Source organism: Nicotiana tabacum, chromosome 18, assembly GCF_000715075.1.
Source record: "Nicotiana tabacum cultivar K326 chromosome 18, ASM71507v2, whole genome shotgun sequence".
Lineage (NCBI taxonomy): Eukaryota > Viridiplantae > Streptophyta > Magnoliopsida > Solanales > Solanaceae > Nicotiana > Nicotiana tabacum.
This window is the reverse complement of record NC_134097.1, coordinates 136,779,034-136,798,861: the sequence shown is the minus strand read 5'-3', so window position 1 is coordinate 136,798,861 and position 19,828 is coordinate 136,779,034. Positions and strand designations below refer to the sequence as shown.

Genomic DNA, 19,828 nt, shown 5'->3' with positions numbered 1-19,828 from the left:
GAGCAAAATAAAAATGATACTGTTTCATTCATTTCCTTCTTCTCTTCTCCTCGTCTCTCTTCTCCCTTTCAACTAGGGTTTCTTACTGGATTCAATCCATAAACTTTAGCATGGTATCAGATCTTTGAGCTCCAAATCAAAGCTCAAAATCGATCCAAATCCTCTTCTCTGCTCTACGTTTAGCTGTTATTCTCTATTTTTGAGTCAATTGTGATATCAATTTCTCAGATCTAAAGCTTTGAATAACTCAACAATGGTGGTTGATGATGAAAATGCAACTATCACTGCTGAGAATACATCACATGTTTCATCGGATGATGAATTCGAGGAAGGTGTTACAGTAGCTGTAGCTCATCCCCTGTATCTTGCCCCTGGTGATACTAGCGGCATTTCTTTGATTTCATTTCAATTAATTGAAAATGATAACTACTCCTTATTGTATCGATCTATGCGGATTGCTTTATTAGGTCGTAATGAGCGGGGAACTGTAGATGGCAGGTGGCCAAATGAGAGGTTCCGCGACAAGTATTAGTATCAGTGTGAAAGGTGTAATGCTATCGTACTGTTGTGGTTCATGAACTCAGTTGCTCCTTCACTAATTATTGGTATAGCCTATGCCACTAGTGCACAAACAGTATGGTTGGATCTGCATGAGAGATTTGATAAGGTAAACGATACTCGCTACTACAATTTACACAAGGAAATAACCACTTTGTGTCAAGGTACCTCCTCTATTTCTATCTATTACTCAAAACTTAAAGATCTTTGGGATGAATCTGAGTCTGTAATACCTACATCTGGGTGTGACTATCCCAAACAAAGGAGTTTATTGTGCATCTATGAAAGCAAAATGTATATCAGTTTTTAATGGGCTTAAATGACTCATATTCATAAGTTCGTAGTCAAATCCTTATGATGAAGCCTTTACCAACAGTGAATCAAGCCTATGCTATGCTTATGAGTGATGAGAGTCAACAGGCTGTAGCTGCATCAGCTGGTGTGTTAGGTCCTCCTCCTATTGTGAATGCAAATACCTATGACTCTACTGCACTCTATAGTGCTAAGTCTAACTCTAACCCAAAGTTTAGAAAGAACTATAATGTTCAGTGTGATTTCTATAAAATGAAAGGTCATGATAAAGAAAATTATTATAAAATCATAGCCTATCCCTCTTATTATAAGCTCAATAAGAAAAGGGGAGCTAGTGCACATAATGTAATGGTAGAACCTAGTTACTCTATGCCTCTATATGCTGAAAATGCCTCTCAGTGTGTTCCATTGCAGTCTCTGCCTGCAAACTATCGTCACTATATGCTATGAGTCAGAGTGCTGAAAAATGTTAGGTACAAGGGAGCTCTAGTGCTCAGGTTCAGGCTGGCCCTGCTGTTTCACAGGCTCAAGGTGTTGTAAATGCCAAGCCTTCAGCTTAAAGAGGTGATTTTCCATTCACCAAAGAACAGTATGAGCAAATCATGCAGATCCTTAACAACAGTCACAATGGCACTTCATCCTTTACTTCCCAAACAAATGCAGCAGGTACTACCATTGCTCTATTAGCATCATCACCTAGCCCATAGGAATGGATCATTGATACAGGAGCCACAAACCATATGGTTTCAGATATTAATCTATTAACCAAAACCTCCATAACTGCTCCCACTGATCCCAGAAAAGTTCTACTACCTAATGGAGATGTCACTCAAGTCACACATATTGGAGATAGTCATATTTCAAACAACAATGTCATCAAAGAAATTTTCTATGTGCCTTAGTTCAAATTTAACTTTTTATCAGTTTCCAAAGTGACAAGAGACTTAAGATTTTTGCTTCCTTTTATCGTAATTTCTGTGTATTTCAGGATCTCTTCAGTGGCAGGGTAAGGGAGATTGGTAGGGAGAGAGATGACTTGTATTTCCTGCAGAGACATGGATCCAAGAAGCTCACTGCAATCTCATTGGTTGCAGCTGGAATAAAGTCGCACAGGAGGAACTCTACTATTGATATTAGTTTGTGGCACAAAATATTAGGACATGTGTCTAGCATAGTTCTTAAGAAGTTGTTTCCTGCCAAACTAGCAAATATTACTGACATCATAAATAAATGCACTGTATGTCCATGTGCTAAGCAAACCAGATTGCCCTTTTCCTAATAGCTGTATTAAAACTACTAATCCTTTTGATCTAATTCATGTTGCTGTTTGAGGTCCCTACAAATATGCAACATTTGATGGTCGTAGATATTTTCTAACAGTGGTTGATGACTTCACTAGAATGACTTGGTTGTTTCTCTTGAAAGTAAAGTCTGATGTTTGTGTAGTTCTTACTCAGTTTGTTGTTTTTGTTCAAACTCAATTCAACAAAGTTCTAAAGGCAGTCAAGTCTGATAATGGATCTGAGTTTGTCAATTCTGTCTGTCATGTCCTATTTCAAAAATATAGTATTATTCACCAGAAGACTCGTGCATATACCCCTCAGCAAAATGGAGTTGTTGAGAGAAAACACAAACATATTCTGGAGGTAACTTGGGCCTTGAGATTTCAAGCACATATTCCTATCAAATATTTGGGTCATTGTGTTATTGTAGTTGTCTATATTATCAATAGAATGCTAACTTCTGTTCTCAATGGTTTATCTCCCTTTGAGCTGTTATATGGACAGGAACCTATATTGGAGCATCTGAGAGTTCTTGGTTGCTTATGTTATGTCAAGCAAGTTCAAGAGACAGATAAGCTCCTTGGCCAAACCTACTATTCTTATGGGTTTCTCTGATACTCAAAAATGGTTATGTGTTACTGGATCTTGCTACTAACTGTTTCTTTATCAATAGGGATGTCTCCTTCAGAGAGGATATTTTTCCCTTTAAGGAGTCTCATTCATCTCCACCTGTGTTCTTGTCCTCTGATCGTTCTACTTATGGTGCAGACTATATATCTACTTCACATGAGCCTCACAGTTCAGGACATGCATCTTCTCCTTCTACATCTACTAATCTAAGCACTACAGGTGATGACTCAAGCCAGGAGGCACCAGAGCAGCTATCTAGTACCACTGAAGGAGTGTCAACCTTACTGCCTTCTGCTGATCAACACACTACTAGTCTGAGAAGATCTTTGAGGACCAAGCATACTCATATATGGTTGAAGGATTTTGTGATAGGTCCCAGTTACAAATATGTTCCTTACTATATTGCTAACTACATCTCCTATGATGGTGTGTCTCCCAAGTATCAATGCTATCTAGCTGCCTTTTCTTCAATAGTAGAACCTACTACATTTGAAGAAGCAGTCAAGGATCTCAGGTGGGTTGATGCAATGCAATGCAATACAAGCTGAGATTACTGCTTTAGAATCTAATCATACTTGGGATGTGGTACCTTTGTCTGCTGATGAAGTACCAATTGTTTGTAAATGGATATATAAAGTGAAGTACAAAGCCACTTGGGAGGTAGAGAGGTTCAAAGTTAGACTTGTGGCCAAGGGTTATAACCAACAAGAGGACATTGACTACCCGAAAACTTTTAGTCCTACAGTCAAAATGGTTACTATTAAGACAATTCTAGATGTTGTTGCTTTTGAACATTGGCATATCTATCAAATGGATGTGTACACCGCTTTTTTGCTAGGGGACCTACATGATAATATCTATATGACTCTGTCACAAGGATTTTAGAGTCGGGGGGAGAGCAGACCAATATGCATAGTTCTAAAATCCTTATATGGACTTAAAGAGGCACCAAGACAGTGGAATGGCAAACTCTTTGAAGCACTACTGAAGTTTGGGTTCATGTAGAGCCAGCATGACCACTCATTATTCATAAATGGCACAGGCAAACACACTATAGTTATCCTGGTGTATGTAGATGACATACTCCTCACTAGACCTGATCTGATGCTATTAGAAGAAATCAAGGCCAAACTGCAGCAAGCCTTTAAAATGGAAGACCTAGGTGAACTGAAATACTTTCTTGGCATTGAGTTTGCTAGGTCACAATAAGGCATTCTAATGCGCTAAAGGAAGTAAACCTTGAAATTATCTTTGAGCTTGGACTAGGAGCTGCAAAACCAATTGTTACACCTATTGAAGCCAACACTAAACTAACCACTAAGGATTATAATGAACATACAGGTATGCATAACACAATAGTTGATGAGTTGTTACCTGATCCTAGACACTAAGTGAGTTCATGCAGAAACTCAAAATATCTCATATGGAGGCTGCACAAAGAGTAGTCAGATATGTGAAGAATCATCCTGGACAAGGCATACTGTTGTCTACTAAGAAGAAGAACATAGTCACAACCTATTGTGATGCTGATTGGGCAGCCTGTCCTCTCACTAGAAAATCTGTAACTGGAATCTCATTATGTATGGTGACTCACTAGTGTCCTGGAAGTATAAGAAGCAGAGCACTATCTCTAGGAGTTCTGCATAATCAGAATACAGAAACATTGCATCGACTGTGGCAGAAGTAGTTAGATACTTGGATTGTTTAAAGATATTGGAGTGCAAATTGCTCTTCTAGTGACCATTCATACTGACAGCAAGGCAGCAATTCAGATAGCTGCAAATCCAGTATTTCACGAATGTACCAACACATTGAGATCGATTGTCACTTTATAAGGAAAAAGATACAAAAGGGGATGGTGAAGACAGAGTATGTTGCCACAAAAGAATAACTTGCAAATGTTTTAATAAAAGGCTTAACTAGAGTGCAACATGAGTACTTGATGTCCCAGCTAGATGTTCTTAATATTTTTGTATCACCTAGATTGAGGGGAGTGTTAAGGAAAGAGGAGTGACTTAAGCATGAAGGGTAGTTTAGTCTATTTATACATGGTTGGATTAGTTAAGTTTGTTAGATAGGTTGTTAAAAGTTAATCATGTAAGAGAGTGGTTAATTAGAAGTTAACTCCTTTGTATATATATAGTCTACTGTACAGCTCATCAGAGCAAAATGAAAATGTTACTGTTTCATTCATTTCCTTCTTCTCTTCTCCTCGTCTCTCTTCTCCCTTTCAACTAGGGTTTCTTACTGCATTCAATCCATAAACTTTAGCAAGCATATCTAAAGAATTATTTTGAACCAATAAGTAAACATAATAGACCATTTTTGTCATTTTGTCTGATATTCGAAATATGCCAAAGAAGTTTTGACATGTTGGGGACAATAATTAATGATTCATAATGGGGTATCCAAGGAAAAAAAGAAGAACTTGATCCTATATATTTATTTATGTCGTTTGTTATTTAGCCAGACCGGATACATGAAAAATTAGTTTTCTTTTCTTCTTTTAAATCTTTGCTTTTTACATAAAAGGACAAAAGACTTCAAAAGGGTATTACAAATATTTCGTGGTGAAAACAAAAAGTAGTATTAAAATTTAAAAATTCTTTGAATCAAGACCTCCATCAATCAGTATAAAAAAATGCTAAAACAATATGTTGGTTTTTCTTGCATCATGCTGATGTTTTAAAATTGGTTTCTCTAATAAAATTAAAAAAAGAAAAAAGAAAAGGAAAAGGCCACAAAAGACGTAAAAAAGAGAGAAAGAATATTTAGTATCAAATCTGTGTAGGCGAGCAATTTGTCAAGTTTGGATCAGCAACTTTTGTTCTACTGTTACTTCTTCCATCGTTTTGTATAAAAAAACAGAGTATTTAGTAATTAATTAATTTTGATAGTGAGTTTTACTCTTTTAATTTGTTCATATCCTAAGTATCTCATTTGACACGATTATTTAGCAAAAGGTTAGAAATGTGAAATGTTTAATATTTAGGACCCGTTTGGCCATGAGTTTTGTCAAAATAAATTTGAAATTTATTTTCAAACTCATGTTTGACCATAAATTTTGTTAACAAGCGAATTTAGAGAGAATTCCACATCGATGAGAAGATGAAGAACTCTAGGATATGTTGGTGCAGAGAGAGAGTTCAGAGAAAATTGTAAAATCTATTACTACTCAAAATCTGTACAACTAATACAAATGGGTCTCTCATATGTACATGATACAATTGGGCCTCTCACTTAATGAGCCTCAATAAGAATAACATAATTACAATAGATGAGTTGGCCCATTTTGACTACTTAACACTACTAAATTTACTAACTTTAACACTACTAACTTCAGCTCCAACACCTCCCCCGCAAGCTGGAAGGGTTGGCCATTCCAAGCTTGGGAAGAAAAGCCTGCACACCAAGCAAAGATTTAGTGAAAATATCAGCAAGTTGAGCAGATGTAGAAATAGAATGCAAGGAGATCAAACCAGCAGATAAGGCGTCCCGTACAAAATGACAGTCCACCTCGATATGTATGGTCCGCTCGTGAAATACATGATTTTTGGCTATATGGACTGTAGCTTGATTATCACAGTACAGAGCAACAAGGCTGAGATTATCCACACCCAGCTCACCCAACAATCGAACAATCCAAGTAACTTCAGCTACCAACAAACAAAGAGCTCTATACTCTGCTTCAGTAGAGGACAAAGCAAGAGTAGGCTGCTTCATGGACTTCCAAGAAACTGGGCAGCCTCCAAGGAACAACACAAAACCAGAAACACACTTTCTACTATCAGCACAACTAGCCCAGTCAGAGTCACAAAAACCATGCAAAGAAAAGTCAGGAGTGCTAGAAAGTAGAATACCCAAATCAGAGGTGCCGTCGACATATCTAAGAACATGATAAGCATCCTCCAAGTGAGGGACTCAAGGAGCAGACATATATTGACTCAAATATTGCACTGTATAGGAAAGATCAGGTCTGGTATGCTGCAAGTAATTGAGTTTGCCTACCAATTTTCCATAAACAAATGGATCAGATAGTAAATCCCCAACCTCAGATGACAACTTGACATGGGAGTCTAAGGGGCTACCACAGGTGTAACTGCAGAACATTGGAAATCAGATAGCAAATCCAAAGTAAACTTATTTTGACAGATCAAGTATCCTTGAGGCAATTTAACAATCTCAAGCCCAAGGAAGTAATGAACCTCACCAAGATCCTTGATCTTAAACTGAGCATCTAAGAATGCTTTCAAATTATTCAACTCAGACACATCATCCCTAGCCAACAGTATGTCATCCACATAAACTGCTACTACAGTGAGATGTGGTCCATTCAATTTTCTGAATAGAGAATAGTCATTCAAGCTAGGTTGAAAACCCTTAGATTGAAGAGTAGAGGAAAGCTTAGCATACCATTGCCTTGAGGCTTGATTAAGGCCATAAAGGGACTTATTTAATTTGCAAGCTAATGAAGAAACAGGAACAGAGGTAGGGGTAGAAACAGTTAAGCCTTGAGGGATTTTCATGAATACCTCTTCATCCAAATCACCATGGAGGAAGGCATTGCTGACATCAAGTTGGTACACTACCTAATGTCTTTTAATGGCTACAGATAGGAGACATTTAATAGTTGTCAATTTAACTACAGGAGAGAAGGTTTCAGTGAAGTCTACCCCTTCTAACTGATTATCACCCCTAATGACCAACCTAGCCTTGTATATTTCAACTGAACCATCAGCCCTCTATTTTATCTTATACACCCATTTGCAAGGTATGACTTTCTTACCAGGAGGCAAAGGAAGAATATCCCAAGTATTGTTGGCTTCCAATGCTTGAAATTCTTTCATCATAGCCTCCTGCCAAGCAGGATTGGAGGCAGCTTGATGGTAAAATTGTGGTTCTTGCAAGCAAAGATCAGAGGGTGAAGGAACTTTAGAACTAGAAACAGAGGAACAAACATAATCATCAGGTTAGGAAGGAGGATTGTGAGTTCTTAGAGACCTTCTTAGAACAGGAGAAAGAGCATGGGAAGGAGAGGAAGGACTAACAGTATTACTAGGCAATGAAGAAGGATTAGAAGAGTTAAAAGGAGAAAAAGGAGGAGAACTACTATTTTTAGGATGACTAACAAGAGTGGGAAAGGAAGAAAGGACTGAAGAAGGGGTAACAACAGAAGGAGGAAACAAATGAGTAGAATCAGGAGAAGAGTAAGGAAATACAGTTTCATGAAAAACAACATTCATGAAGTGGAAAACACTGGAATTGGATAATGACAGTAGTTTATAACTCTTCTTGCCAGCACTGTACCCAAGAAAAATAGAAGGAATGGATCTTGATTTGAATTTGTCTCTATATAGTTTGAGGACTGCAGCAAAACAAAGGCAACCAAATGTCCTAAAATGGGTAACGGAAGGAGTAGCACCATAAAGTAACTCAAAGGGAGTTTTGTGATTTAACAAAGGTGAGGGAAACCTATTTATGAGGTAAGTGGCAGTCAAGATACACTCACCTCAATATTTAACAGGGAGTTTGGACTGAAATAGAAGTGCCCTAGTAGTTTCAAGAAGGTGTTTATGTTTCCTCTCCACAACACCATTTTGTTGTGGTGTATGTGGACAAGAGTTTTGGTGTAGAATTCCATGAGCAGAGAAGAAGGACTGAGCTGCTGAGCTAGAACCCAGATCAAAAGCATTATCAAATCTTACTACTTTGACCAAGACATCAAATTGAGTTATAATCATTAGCACAAAAGATTGTAACAAGGTGAAAGCACTGCTCTTTGAAGATAGTAAAAAAGTCCAAGTAGCTCTAGAGAAATCATCCACAATAGTCATGAAATATTTGAACCCATTATATATTTGTGTGTGATAGGGTCCCTAAAGATCTATGTGTACTAATTAAAAAGGCGAAGTGGAATGTATTTTACTTTCAGGAAATAGAAGTCTTTGTTGTCTAGCCATGGGGCAAATAGGACACAAGAATGTTTGTTTCTTTGGCAGTTTATCAGACAAGAATGGAATGAACTTCATTTTATTAAAGGGCATGCGTCCAAGCCTCAAGTGCCAAGAATGGTCAAAAGACAACTCATGAGATTGAATAGCAGAAGAAACACCAGCATTCACATATACAGAAGATGAAAGATTAGAAGTAGGACTACTACTCTTATTCAAATCATGTAAAGTGGAGGCAGTAATGGTATTTACAAATGAAGAATGAAAAGTAGACTTAGAAGTAACAAGGTTTGTAGGATTGAGAATGTAGAGCCCATTCTGAAGACTACCAAGACCCACTGGCTTCTTCAGAGAAGGGCCCTGCAAAACGCAAGCAATAGAGGAAAAATAAGCCAAGCAATTCAGCTGTAAAATTAGTTGAGCAAGAGAAATGAGATCATACTGGAAGGAAAGCACTAAGAGAACATGAGTAAGAGATATTTCAGAGGACAGGGTAAGAGTACCTGTACAAGTCACCTTTACCTTATAACCATTTGGTAAAGTGACAAGATAAGGTAAGACTAGAGGTTTAATGTCAACTAGAAAATAAGAGTTTGGGGTCATGTGATGAGTTGCCCCTGAATCTATGATCCAAGTGTTATCTTCTACCCTAGAAAAATTGCAAGCAAGTAGACCACAAGATTTGAAATCAGGATTACCTATCAAACCTGCAAAATTAGCAGAACCAGCAGAGATCTCTTGTGATGTTCCAGAAGCTCGAGAATGCAAAAAAATCAGCAATTGATCAAATTGTTCCTTGGTTATACTAGAATTTCCACCATCAGATTGAACTATTTTGGTATCACCAGCAGAGTTTTCAGGATGTCCAATAGGTGGAGTATCAGACACTTGAGCAAATGCTGCAGTCCGTTTGAACTTAGTCTGAAAACCAGAAGGGTAACCATGAAGCTTGTAGCATTTCTCAATCTGATGACCAGGCTTCTTGCAATAACGACAAACAATATTGTTCTTTCTGGAAGGGTCAAAACTAGCTCTTTGAGTGTCGAAACTAACTCTTTGAGAGTATGGCTTCTGAACACCAGCAGAGAAAGCAGTAGAATCAGAATTAAGAGATGGCATATTAGTTTGAACACTAGACTAGCTCTCATCATTAACAAGCATCGAGTACACACTATCCACATCAGGTAGAGGCTTCATCATAAGTATGTTCCTCCTAATAGTGGAATATGATTCGTTCAAACCCATTAGAAATTGATGAACCTTCTGTTCTTCATCTAACCTTTGGTAGGTCTCTTTGCATCCACAAACACAATCGGGATATGATACAGAGAAAGAAAGCTCATCCCACAACTTTTTAATTCTGTTAAAATATGATGAAATGCTTGATGAACCTTGGCTAATCGAGGAAATTTCCTTACAAATCTGAAAAATCTTAATTCCACTAGCTTGACCAAATCTGCGCCGAATCTCCTTCCAAAGTTTCTCAGCACTTTCAGTGTACATCACAGTCTCCCTAATTTCGCTATCCAAACTATTCAGAATCCAAGCTACAACCATGTCGTTACACCTAATCCAAGGTTCGAGTAAAGGAGAGGTGGAATTAGGTCGCACAACTGTTCCATTGATCAGGCCTAGCTTATTCTTGCATGAGAGTCCTAATAACATTCCTCGACGCCAACTTCCATAGCCAGTGCCATCAAAAGTTGTGGTGACCAAAATTGTACCAGGTGAATCAGAAGGAAGCAGATATAGTGGAGATGAAGATGTTACAGCTGAATTATCAGTTACACTATAATTACTAGATATATCTTCTACAGTCGAACCCATAGCAAAAGAAATTACAGGAGAATTTGATATGAATCAAAATTAGGGTTTCAAATCAGGAGAAAAAGTACCAAATTTGCCTCAAATCTCTAAAGACCAAAACCTTTAATAGAAATCAAACCAGATAATACCGCAAATGTTCACCGAAGGCTCAAAAAGAGAAAAATCGCCAGAAAATTTGAGTAGATCGCCGGAAAAATTGAATCTCCTCCGAGATCAAAAACACAAACAGGTCTGACGAAATCGTAAATAAAAATTCATCGATGTGCAACGTATCTAACGCGATGAGCTCATCCCGTGGCTCTGATATCATGTTAAGAAGTGAATTTAGAGAGAATTCCACAGCAATGAGAAGATGAAGAACTCTAGGATATGCCGGTGCAGAGAGAGTTCAAAGAAAATTGTAAAATCTATTATTACTCAAAATCTGTACAACTAATACAAATGGGTCACTCATATGTACATGATACAATTGGGCCTCTCATTTAATGAGCCTCAATAAGAATAACATAATTACATAAGATGGGCTGGCCCATCTTTACTACTTAACACTACTAACTTTACTAACTTTAACACTACTAACTTCAGCTCCAACAAATTTTGCTCACATTTTGGCAAAATCTCAAATCCTAAACCTGAAATCCCAAAATCGCCCCAATTGCTGATTTTGGGTCAAAATCCCAAAACTTGGGAATTATATACATATTTTTTCGAAATAAAGTTGGGAAATATTTTTTGAAAACGTATGTCCAAACATATTTTCATCTTCAAACCAAACTTCACCCAAATCAAATTTTGTAAAATAAATTTGAAAATCTATGGCCAAAGGCTAACTTAGAAAACGTTCAATTACCCTCTAATATTTGTGATTCATCTTGCATTTGTCCTTATGTACTTTCGCTCCATGAAAAGTGAAAACACATATTTAATAATTAAGCAGTAAATTTGGATCTTTTGTTTATCTACATAGCTTCATCGTGACAAATATCAAAGCCAAGCTTGTGGGTGGGGTGGGGGGCCAACTATGTGACAAAATTATCAGTACGAGGCGTGAAAGATAGATGTAATGCAAATATTGCAAGAAAAATTGAATATTTTAATAATAATTTTGAACATTTTTCCTTTAATATTTTCTGTAAGTATAATAAAATGTCGTACATAAATATTCGGGAAAGTCCCATTTGGCATATTTTTTGTTGGTAATAGACAGTATATACATATTATAAAACTCACTAACTAATACCTTGCTCGTTGTACTGAGAGATGTAGTCCCGATGTTAAGTTAACAAAAAAAGATAATACACAAGGTGAAGGATAATATGATAAAATTTTAAATTCTCAAAGATATTCGTGTTGCCTCTACTCTTTGCCAAATCATTTGCGACACAATTGCCATTACACTACCAGAAATTTGATCTACGACAACGTTTTTTCCTGCAACGGTTCCGTAACCGTTGCAGTAGATTGTCTATAGCAACGGTTTTAACGGTTGCATAAAGTTCTTCCACCTATTGTAACATCTTTGCAAATAAACCGTTGCTCTAGTGTATTAAGCGTTGCTATAGATGAATCTATTGCATCAGTTGTTATAACCACTGCAATAGGTATATCTAGGGCATCTGTTACATAAATTTTTTTGTTATTGCAATGTTTTCAATTCCCTCCTTATTTTCCCTCTTCTATTTTTTCTCAAAACAGAGTCTCTTTTTAATTGTTTCATTTTTTAATTTTCTATTTTGTTAAGTATACTAAATCACTCTTATGTGGAGTAATATTTATCTGGAGAACATATCTAGCCCTCTAAAAAAACATCAAACCTCTCCCAGAAGCCCTCCTTCGAGAAAAGTCATATCGTCGACCTAGATCTCTTCGAGCCAAGGGAGATCTCAGATCCTTATTTAATCGAGCAAAGTAGAACTTGGACCATATTGCTTTTAAGCTTCTTCAGCCAAGACCTCATATCCCATCTTCTGCTCATATTCGTCTTCCATCCTCGGTCCAAAACGAGAACCAGTAATTTTCCTTTTACGCTGAAATTATTATAGAAATCCGATTCTAAAATCCCCAAATTCATCTCAAAACAACTCTTCAGAAACATTAGTCTGAAGTCTTCATTGATTCAGAGAGGTTTTATCAAATCTAGGGTTTGCATATTTCTTGAGGTTGTCAGCCGGTCAAATTATTTTGGTAATATTTTTTCTCAATTCTATATACTTCTTGTTTTCCCGTTTGGTTTTTATATGTGATAATGCATGTGATTTATGAATATCATTGAGTGCTTATTATGGGTATGAATTCTTTCAGGTTCAATGAGTAAAATTGGGACTTTATGTTCTGTTAAATTATTTCTACTATCTTAATTTTACTTACAATTTTTGTTGTATATGCTCATTCTCAACTCTGTTTTGAACTTAGACCAGTGAGTGGTTTTCTCAAGCACTTTTCTCTTGAGCCTCTGAAATAGATTTAAATGAGTTTCTTAAGATTTTTTTTTAGTATTCCTCGGCTTTATTTGCTTTTGGATGGTAGTTTCTCATGTTTATACATTTACAAAGATATCTATACTTGATAATACAAGAATAGAGTGAAGGAACTGAACTAAGAGAACAATTATAGAGTGCTAAAGTGATTTTAGCTTCAGAATTAAGTTGTGATTACATGTTGGCGATGCTTTTACTATTATTAAAGCATCCACAAAAGGACTTTGATCCATTGTATTTCTTAAGGGTTAACTTTCTTTGACAGTTTGAAATATGTTTACTAACATGTGTAAGCACGTGATTTTTGCCTCACGAGCAATCACTCCAAAAGGAAAACAAAAAATAAAAATAGTGACGAATGATTTCGCTGTACAATTTTTCGATTTTTTTCCGTGACATGTGTTATTAGTCGTTTGTAGGTCTGTCCATTTTGCATTTAATCATTATCAAACAAAATACAAAAAATATGTGTCATTAAAAAAAAATTCAAAATATATATGTGTGCATCGTCCGTTTTAGGTTGTGATTTAACTTACTTAAACATTTTTATTTATGATAATTATGTTGAAGTGCTATATTGTTATTTGTTTTAATTTCATTTGTTTTATTAGTTATTTTTATTTTTCTTTAAATTGGAAAACAAAAGAAAGATGAAATCAATTTGGGCCCAAAAAAAAAAAAAACAAGACAAAAACAGGCCCAAACCAACGATCTGACTCGGTCCAAACCAGGCCTGCCCTGACCACCTCCCGAAACGACGCCGCATCATGCGTCTGATCTGGGCCGTTCAAACTCTCGATCCAACGGCTCAAGACCTCTATCAGTAACCCGTTTCAAAACCCGACCCAGGAACCAATCCGACCCAACCCCTCACTTAAACCAAACGACCCCGTTTAACTATCAAACGACCCCGTCTCATTTTTCACCATCAGATCCAAGCCGTTGAGATCATTTGATCTAACGGCTCAGATCCAATCCCCTACTCCGTATATAAACCTTCCCTTACACCCCACACCCCCTATACCAACCCCACCCTTCACTCGTCCCCTTCCCTAAGCTCTGAAACCCCAAACCCTAACGCCGCCTTAGTTCCCCTTCCACCAAAACCCGGCGGCATGAACGCCGGTGGCCACCTCCCGAACACCCTAAGACCCCCTCACTCTCCTGAACATGGATCTGTTACTCCCTAGCCTCGAATCACTTTCCTTCGTCTCGAATCTTCATTTGAAGATTTGAGTCGAACCCGGACCTATGCCAAACCACCCCATCTTCATACCAGACACCCCCCTGACCTTCCTCGTGACCAAACCAAGCTTGGTTTGGTCCGAATCTACCCACAACTCCCAAAAATCCAGATCTGAAAATCCAGACTTTAGAACACATGCACCTGAGGAATCCTGCCGGTTTTGACAAGGGTTTGAGGTCTAATAGACCTTAATCAAGGTGTTCTCATGTGAGAACACCCTGATTAAAGTTTGTTCGGCCTCAAGGGTTCGAAGTTGAGTCTGATTTGGGTCCATTTTGATTTCAAACTTTGTCGGTAAGTTTTTCTTTCCCTTTTCGTTTATATTAACTACTGATTAAGTCATTAGCATGCTTTGTGGTAATTGTTTGTTATTTTCTGATAGTTTCTTAATTTCTTTCATCTCTGTAAAGACCTTTTATTTGGTCGATTATTTTCTGTGTATGATTTAAAAGTGTCCTATGATAAGCATGTCCGATTAGTATGGTCGTCGCATGAATAAACTTATATAGGTTCCTAGTGACTGACCAAGTTGTCCGAAGCCCTTTAGGTCCCTGTATGTGTTGTTTATTTGAACGACTGATTATTACCTGTTATAATTAGTATAGTCGACTCGATAAATGTCGTCGATTAGTTTTCTATAACTAATAAATCGAATGAGCTAATAATGTCGCATGACTAATTGAACTTTGCCACTGACTGAATGCCCCAACATTGTTTGAAATGGTTTGTTTGCATTGTAAAACTGACTGAAAAGGGTTCAGTCCAGGCAGTCTTGAGTTTGAACTTTCATCAGTTCAAAAATGCCCTGATGCTGCAATAGGCAGGGGCAGTAATAATCAAGGTTGACAGGGGTAGTCTGGGGTTTGAAAAGAACAAAAATGATTAGTTTAAATGAGCTGACAAGTAGGGTACTAATTTGGGATTAAACTAATACCAATGGGGAACAAGACACAAGAGTATGGGGTTTAAAATGAATAATAAAATGATGCCCATAACTCTTGATTAAACAAAAGCCAAGCGTGGGGAACAAAGGGGCTGGCACCAAAGATGCTTAGGCATGGGCTTAAAGGGTATGGGCATTCTGCCAATTGGCAGGGCAGGCAGCTTAACTGCACTTGGTCATTTTGGCTTATAAATAGGCCATTCGAAAACTAAAACAGGGCTGGACTTTTTAGTCTTCAGAAAAGGAGAAAAACAGAAGGCTGGAGTTTTGAGTCTTAGGCTGGACTTTTTAGTCTTCAGAAAAGGAGAAAAACATAAGGCTGGAATTTTTAGTCTTAAAGCTGAAACTTTTAGTCTGAAGAGAGGTCTAGTGAGTCTCAAATCATAACAGTATAAACATAGGGTAGTTTCCAACAGACATTGTAACCAAAACACTGCCTGAAAGTTGTATAAGAGTGCATATTGGTCAAGCTGTCTTGGCCAAGTTCTGTTGCTTGCATTGACTGAGTTGTCTGTGGTTATTGAACTGGTGGTTTTACTGCATTTGAACCCCCAGTTAATGCTGTTATTTCCTTACTCTTTCCTGGGATTACTGGCTTGGTACTCGACTATCTGCTAGTCCTTGTATTCTGGGAGACATTATTGGTTGCCTGTTTGAGCTGCTTGTGATTGTTGAACTGCTGGGGTGTTTACATCGAATACTCTGCTGTTTTGCTGGTTCATTACTCTGTTTCTGGGATTGTTGTTTGTTGCTCGACTACTCGGGAGCTTCATCATTGTTGGTTGAGTTTTGTTGCTGTGTTGTTGCTGTGTTTACTGCATACTGCCCAGCTGATCATCCCTTTCTTCTTTGTCCTCTATACCAGGTACACAACCAATGCACTGTCAAGAAATGTAATTGAAAAATGAGCATGAATACAAATGAAAGATCTTGAAGGATGACTCTTACACATAGATTGTTACATTAAATATTCATGTAATGTGTAATAGTTTTTACATTTTTGTTCTGGGTACTAGAGACAGCCTTCATGCCTATAAATGTCAATGCATGGTAGTTGAATGCTAGAATGTGCATATAGGTTGATGATGAGAGTATGCCCAAGGCAGTAGGTAGTATCTCCTACTTAGTTCAATGGTGTAGTATGAGCCTGTGATATAGTCCAAGCATGAAATCCGTACACTGTAAATAAGTTCTTTCCTTTCTAATAAATTGCCATGTATAACCCTTAAAATCATGTGTTAAGATAAAGAGCACAAATTCAGGGCCTCAACCTCATGGAGGTCGAGCCCAGGTCAAAACAGACCAGGCAGGCCCGCATCGAACAAGCAGTGGCCCAGGTCTGGCCTATCACGCATGGGCTGGATTTGGGCCCATGATTATTTGTTCGGCAGATTGCACATGCAGCCTCATTTCTGATTTTCAAGTTTTTTTTTCTGAATGTTGCCACAAACAATTCGCGAACATGTAATTAATTAGGATTATCTACTGTTTTCAATTGATAGAGACAAACATGACAAGAAACGTAGTTGCTATAGGATATCCTTTAAAAATAAGAACGAGATGAGCCTCGATGAAAATAAACAAAACGCGCAGATGCGGGGCCCTTGTTAAATGTATATTATTGAAGCATTTAGTTTTCCAGGACGGGTTGTTTAGCAAATCTCACAATCCTCCTAAAATAACAATACGTTAGACTCTTTAGGACGCGCCTTAATAAATCTTACCTTCGTAAACTCGGGTGCACATTGATGTGACCCAAATCCAAATCTCAACGGAGTCGAAATGTGTTTCTAATCACGGGTACATTGAATGTGACGTGGTTCGAGATGCGTGTCCATGACGTTGCAAATTCATTTTTAAAAAATAAGAATGAGACGAGCCTCGCCAGATAAAATACAAATTGCGGGGCCCTCAGTAAATGTTTGGTTTAAAAATTATCTAGACTTCGGGATGGACCGTTTAGTCAAATTCCACGGTCTTACCCAAAATAAATACGCTAGTCGCTTTAGGCGCGCCTTTAATAATTTAATTTCCTTAAACTCGGGTGCACATTATTGTGACCCAAATCCAAATCTCAACGGAGTCAAAGTGTGTCGACGATCACGGGTACATTGATTGTAACGCGGTTCGAGATACATTTTCACGACGTTGCAAGTCCTATAAAAATAACAGTGAATGATAAAAGCGGTTAAAAGATAAAATTGGCACATAAGTTCATACTTGTATAAAATCAGATAATCCAGCCGAATATAACAATTGAGCGACCGTGCTAGAACCACGGAACTCGGGAATGCCTAACACCTTCTCCCGGGTTAACAGAATTCCTTATCCGGATTTCTGGTACGCAGACCATAATATAGAGTCATTCTTTTCCTCGATTCGGGATTAAAATTGGTGACTTGGGACACCCTAAAATCTCCCAAGTGGCGACTCTGAAATAAATAAACAAATCCCGTTTCGATTGTCCTTTAATTGGAAAAAACTCCCCTGCGCCCCCGCGGGTGCGGAAAAAGGAGGTGTGACAACATGGATATTCTGTATTTAGAGTTTGTTATTACCCAAACTTACTGGTAAATATTATGAGCGCTTAATGAAAATAAATTAACTTATTATGGAAGCTAGTTTAATTGTGATAGTGATTTTACTGTCCTGAGTTTTTTTCTCCATTGAGCATTAAGCTGAGACATCCTTCCTAAAAAATTTTAAAGAAATTTTAATAAGTTGTATCAAAACTTGTGTGAGCAGAAGAAAAAAAATAGAATGAATAATTTCTCTACTTATTTTATGAGGGATGGTTCGCAGCCAGAAAGGATGAGTCTTTAAATACTTTGATTCTTTATTATGTTCAGTTCTTTTGTAGAGGTTGCATTAATAATACTTTTGTTGCTCTACGCCTGTAGGGAAAAAATAGAGATCTGACTTAGAAGTGCTTGAGGTAAGCTTAGATCACTTTTTATTTATTTGAAGTTTGAAGGAGGGATTTTTGTGGTATAACTTTGCTGAATCTGTATGAGTAACAACACTAAGGATCCACGCCAACAACCTTTCTATTTCAACATTGGGCATGACAAAGTTATTAAAAGTAGTTAATTCTAACTCATGTGTATGTATCTCGATATATGTTTTTCTTTTTCTAGTTTATACATTAGAATATCGTGTTTGTTGTAAATAAATACTTGAGATTATTTTTCCATTGCTAAATTCATATGAAAAACTTAGTACTCTTATTTTTCTAACCTAGCATATTCATGTGAAGGTTATGTTTCAGAAGTTGGTTGTTGAATCAAATAAGAAAAGCTTGCCATTTTGGTGTTCAAAGAGGTCCTTATAGATATGTTGGAAATGATGGAGAGGTCCTAAATTTAAGATAACTAGCTTGCTATTGTACTAAAAAAGACTTAATTGCAGGAGCACATGTGTGTTTAGTATGAAGGAATTTTTTTTACGGAAGTGGGTTTCTTATTTATTTTTTGTGTCCGATTAGTAAGAATAAAATATAGTCCCATGAGCATTTATATATTATCTAGGCAAACACTATGGGGATGGAGATTGCAGGGTCGAAGTAGGGTTGGGTGTGGGCTATGGTATGGCAATGTGTATCCATAGTTGGCACAAAAAGATTATAAGATATAAATTGATGAAATTATAGTTCCTCAGTCCCTTGACTAACTTAAGAGCTGAAACGTAGATATTGAGGTTTTCTTAAGAGTTAGATTAATTTTTAGGATTCATCTTGTTTAAACTTTCTGAATATAAACTTTTGGCAATTGAAAAGTTGGTTTTTGCCGTGGTGATTCTTTCTCAGTAGCCTTTCGAATGTTGCATTTGGCTGCCCAGCCTAGAAAAAGTATTTGTAGATTATTTTTATTGATTCTTTCTGAGTCAATAAGCTAATTCCTATGAAGTTTTATTGTTTGATAATGAACTGGACATATTTGAGTTAGCTGCTTAACAATGAAGAATCATAGTTGCCAATATAAGTGCTTTCCTCACCCTCTCTTAACAATGTGATCCTTGTTTTATGTGGTTCATGGTGATCAGATTACCAGAATTATTTGTATATATTTCATCAAGATTGAACTTTGAAACTGGTTGGGTCTTGAAAGTAGAAAAAGTATTTTGTGATTTGATGAAACTAATAGAAGGCGTGGGCGGTTATTTCAGTTTTCAACATTCAGTAGCTTCTATTTGTATTATTAGGAGTTGTTGAAGATGCTTTAAAGTGATGTTCGCTTGTCCATGTTAGTTGGAAATTGTCTTACTGCCTGCTGGTACTTTGTGTGTTTGACTTGAGTAAAATATGAAGTTACTGCCTTATGAAGTTGGTGAATTTGTATGACTGGTATTTCTAAATGATAAAGTTGCAGCCTTTTTCTTATGATATTTTTCCTCTATAGTTACTATTGTCACAAGCAACTTATACTACTTAAATCAAACTTAATTGGAAATTACTGGATAGTAGTCCCTAATTGTATCCGTATCTTCTGGCTTCATACTGTATTACTGTATTGTTAAATTGATTAAATCAAATTCTAAGTTAAGCTAGTTTATATTGCTTTCCTTTCCATATGAGTTCTTTTTTTAATTAGTTGCTATGTAAT

At 37.0% G+C, this 19,828-nt stretch overlaps 2 protein-coding genes across 2 annotated transcripts; one reads left to right on the top strand and one right to left on the bottom strand.

The window, feature by feature from the left end:
• Positions 1-1,497: 1,497 nt before the first annotated feature.
• LOC107812310 (uncharacterized) lies at positions 1,498-3,331 on the top strand. The gene is made up of 5 exons (XM_016637370.2): positions 1,498-1,536; positions 1,859-2,107; positions 2,328-2,516; positions 2,658-2,758; positions 2,827-3,331. Exons 1-5 carry the CDS (start codon positions 1,498-1,500, stop codon positions 3,329-3,331), a joined length of 1,083 nt encoding a protein of 360 aa, XP_016492856.2.
• Positions 3,332-9,871: 6,540 nt separating this feature from the next.
• Positions 9,872-10,561, bottom strand: LOC142172718 (uncharacterized). The gene has a single exon (XM_075236392.1). It carries the CDS (start codon positions 10,559-10,561, stop codon positions 9,872-9,874), a length of 690 nt encoding a protein of 229 aa, XP_075092493.1.
• Between the last annotated feature and the right edge of the window lie 9,267 nt (positions 10,562-19,828).

Bases quoted from the DNA above. Each gene is read 5' to 3' on its own strand.
- LOC142172718 (XM_075236392.1), bottom strand. From the start codon at position 10,561: ATGGGTTCGACTGTAGAAGATATATCTAGTAATTATAGTGTAACTGAT.
- LOC107812310 (XM_016637370.2), top strand. From the start codon at position 1,498: ATGGCACTTCATCCTTTACTTCCCAAACAAATGCAGCAG. The intron at 2,108-2,327 runs GTATGTCCATGT...GTTCTTACTCAG, and splicing joins ACATCATAAATAAATGCACT to TTTGTTGTTTTTGTTCAAAC. The intron at 2,759-2,826 runs GTTTCTCTGATA...CTTTATCAATAG, and splicing joins CAAACCTACTATTCTTATGG to GGATGTCTCCTTCAGAGAGG.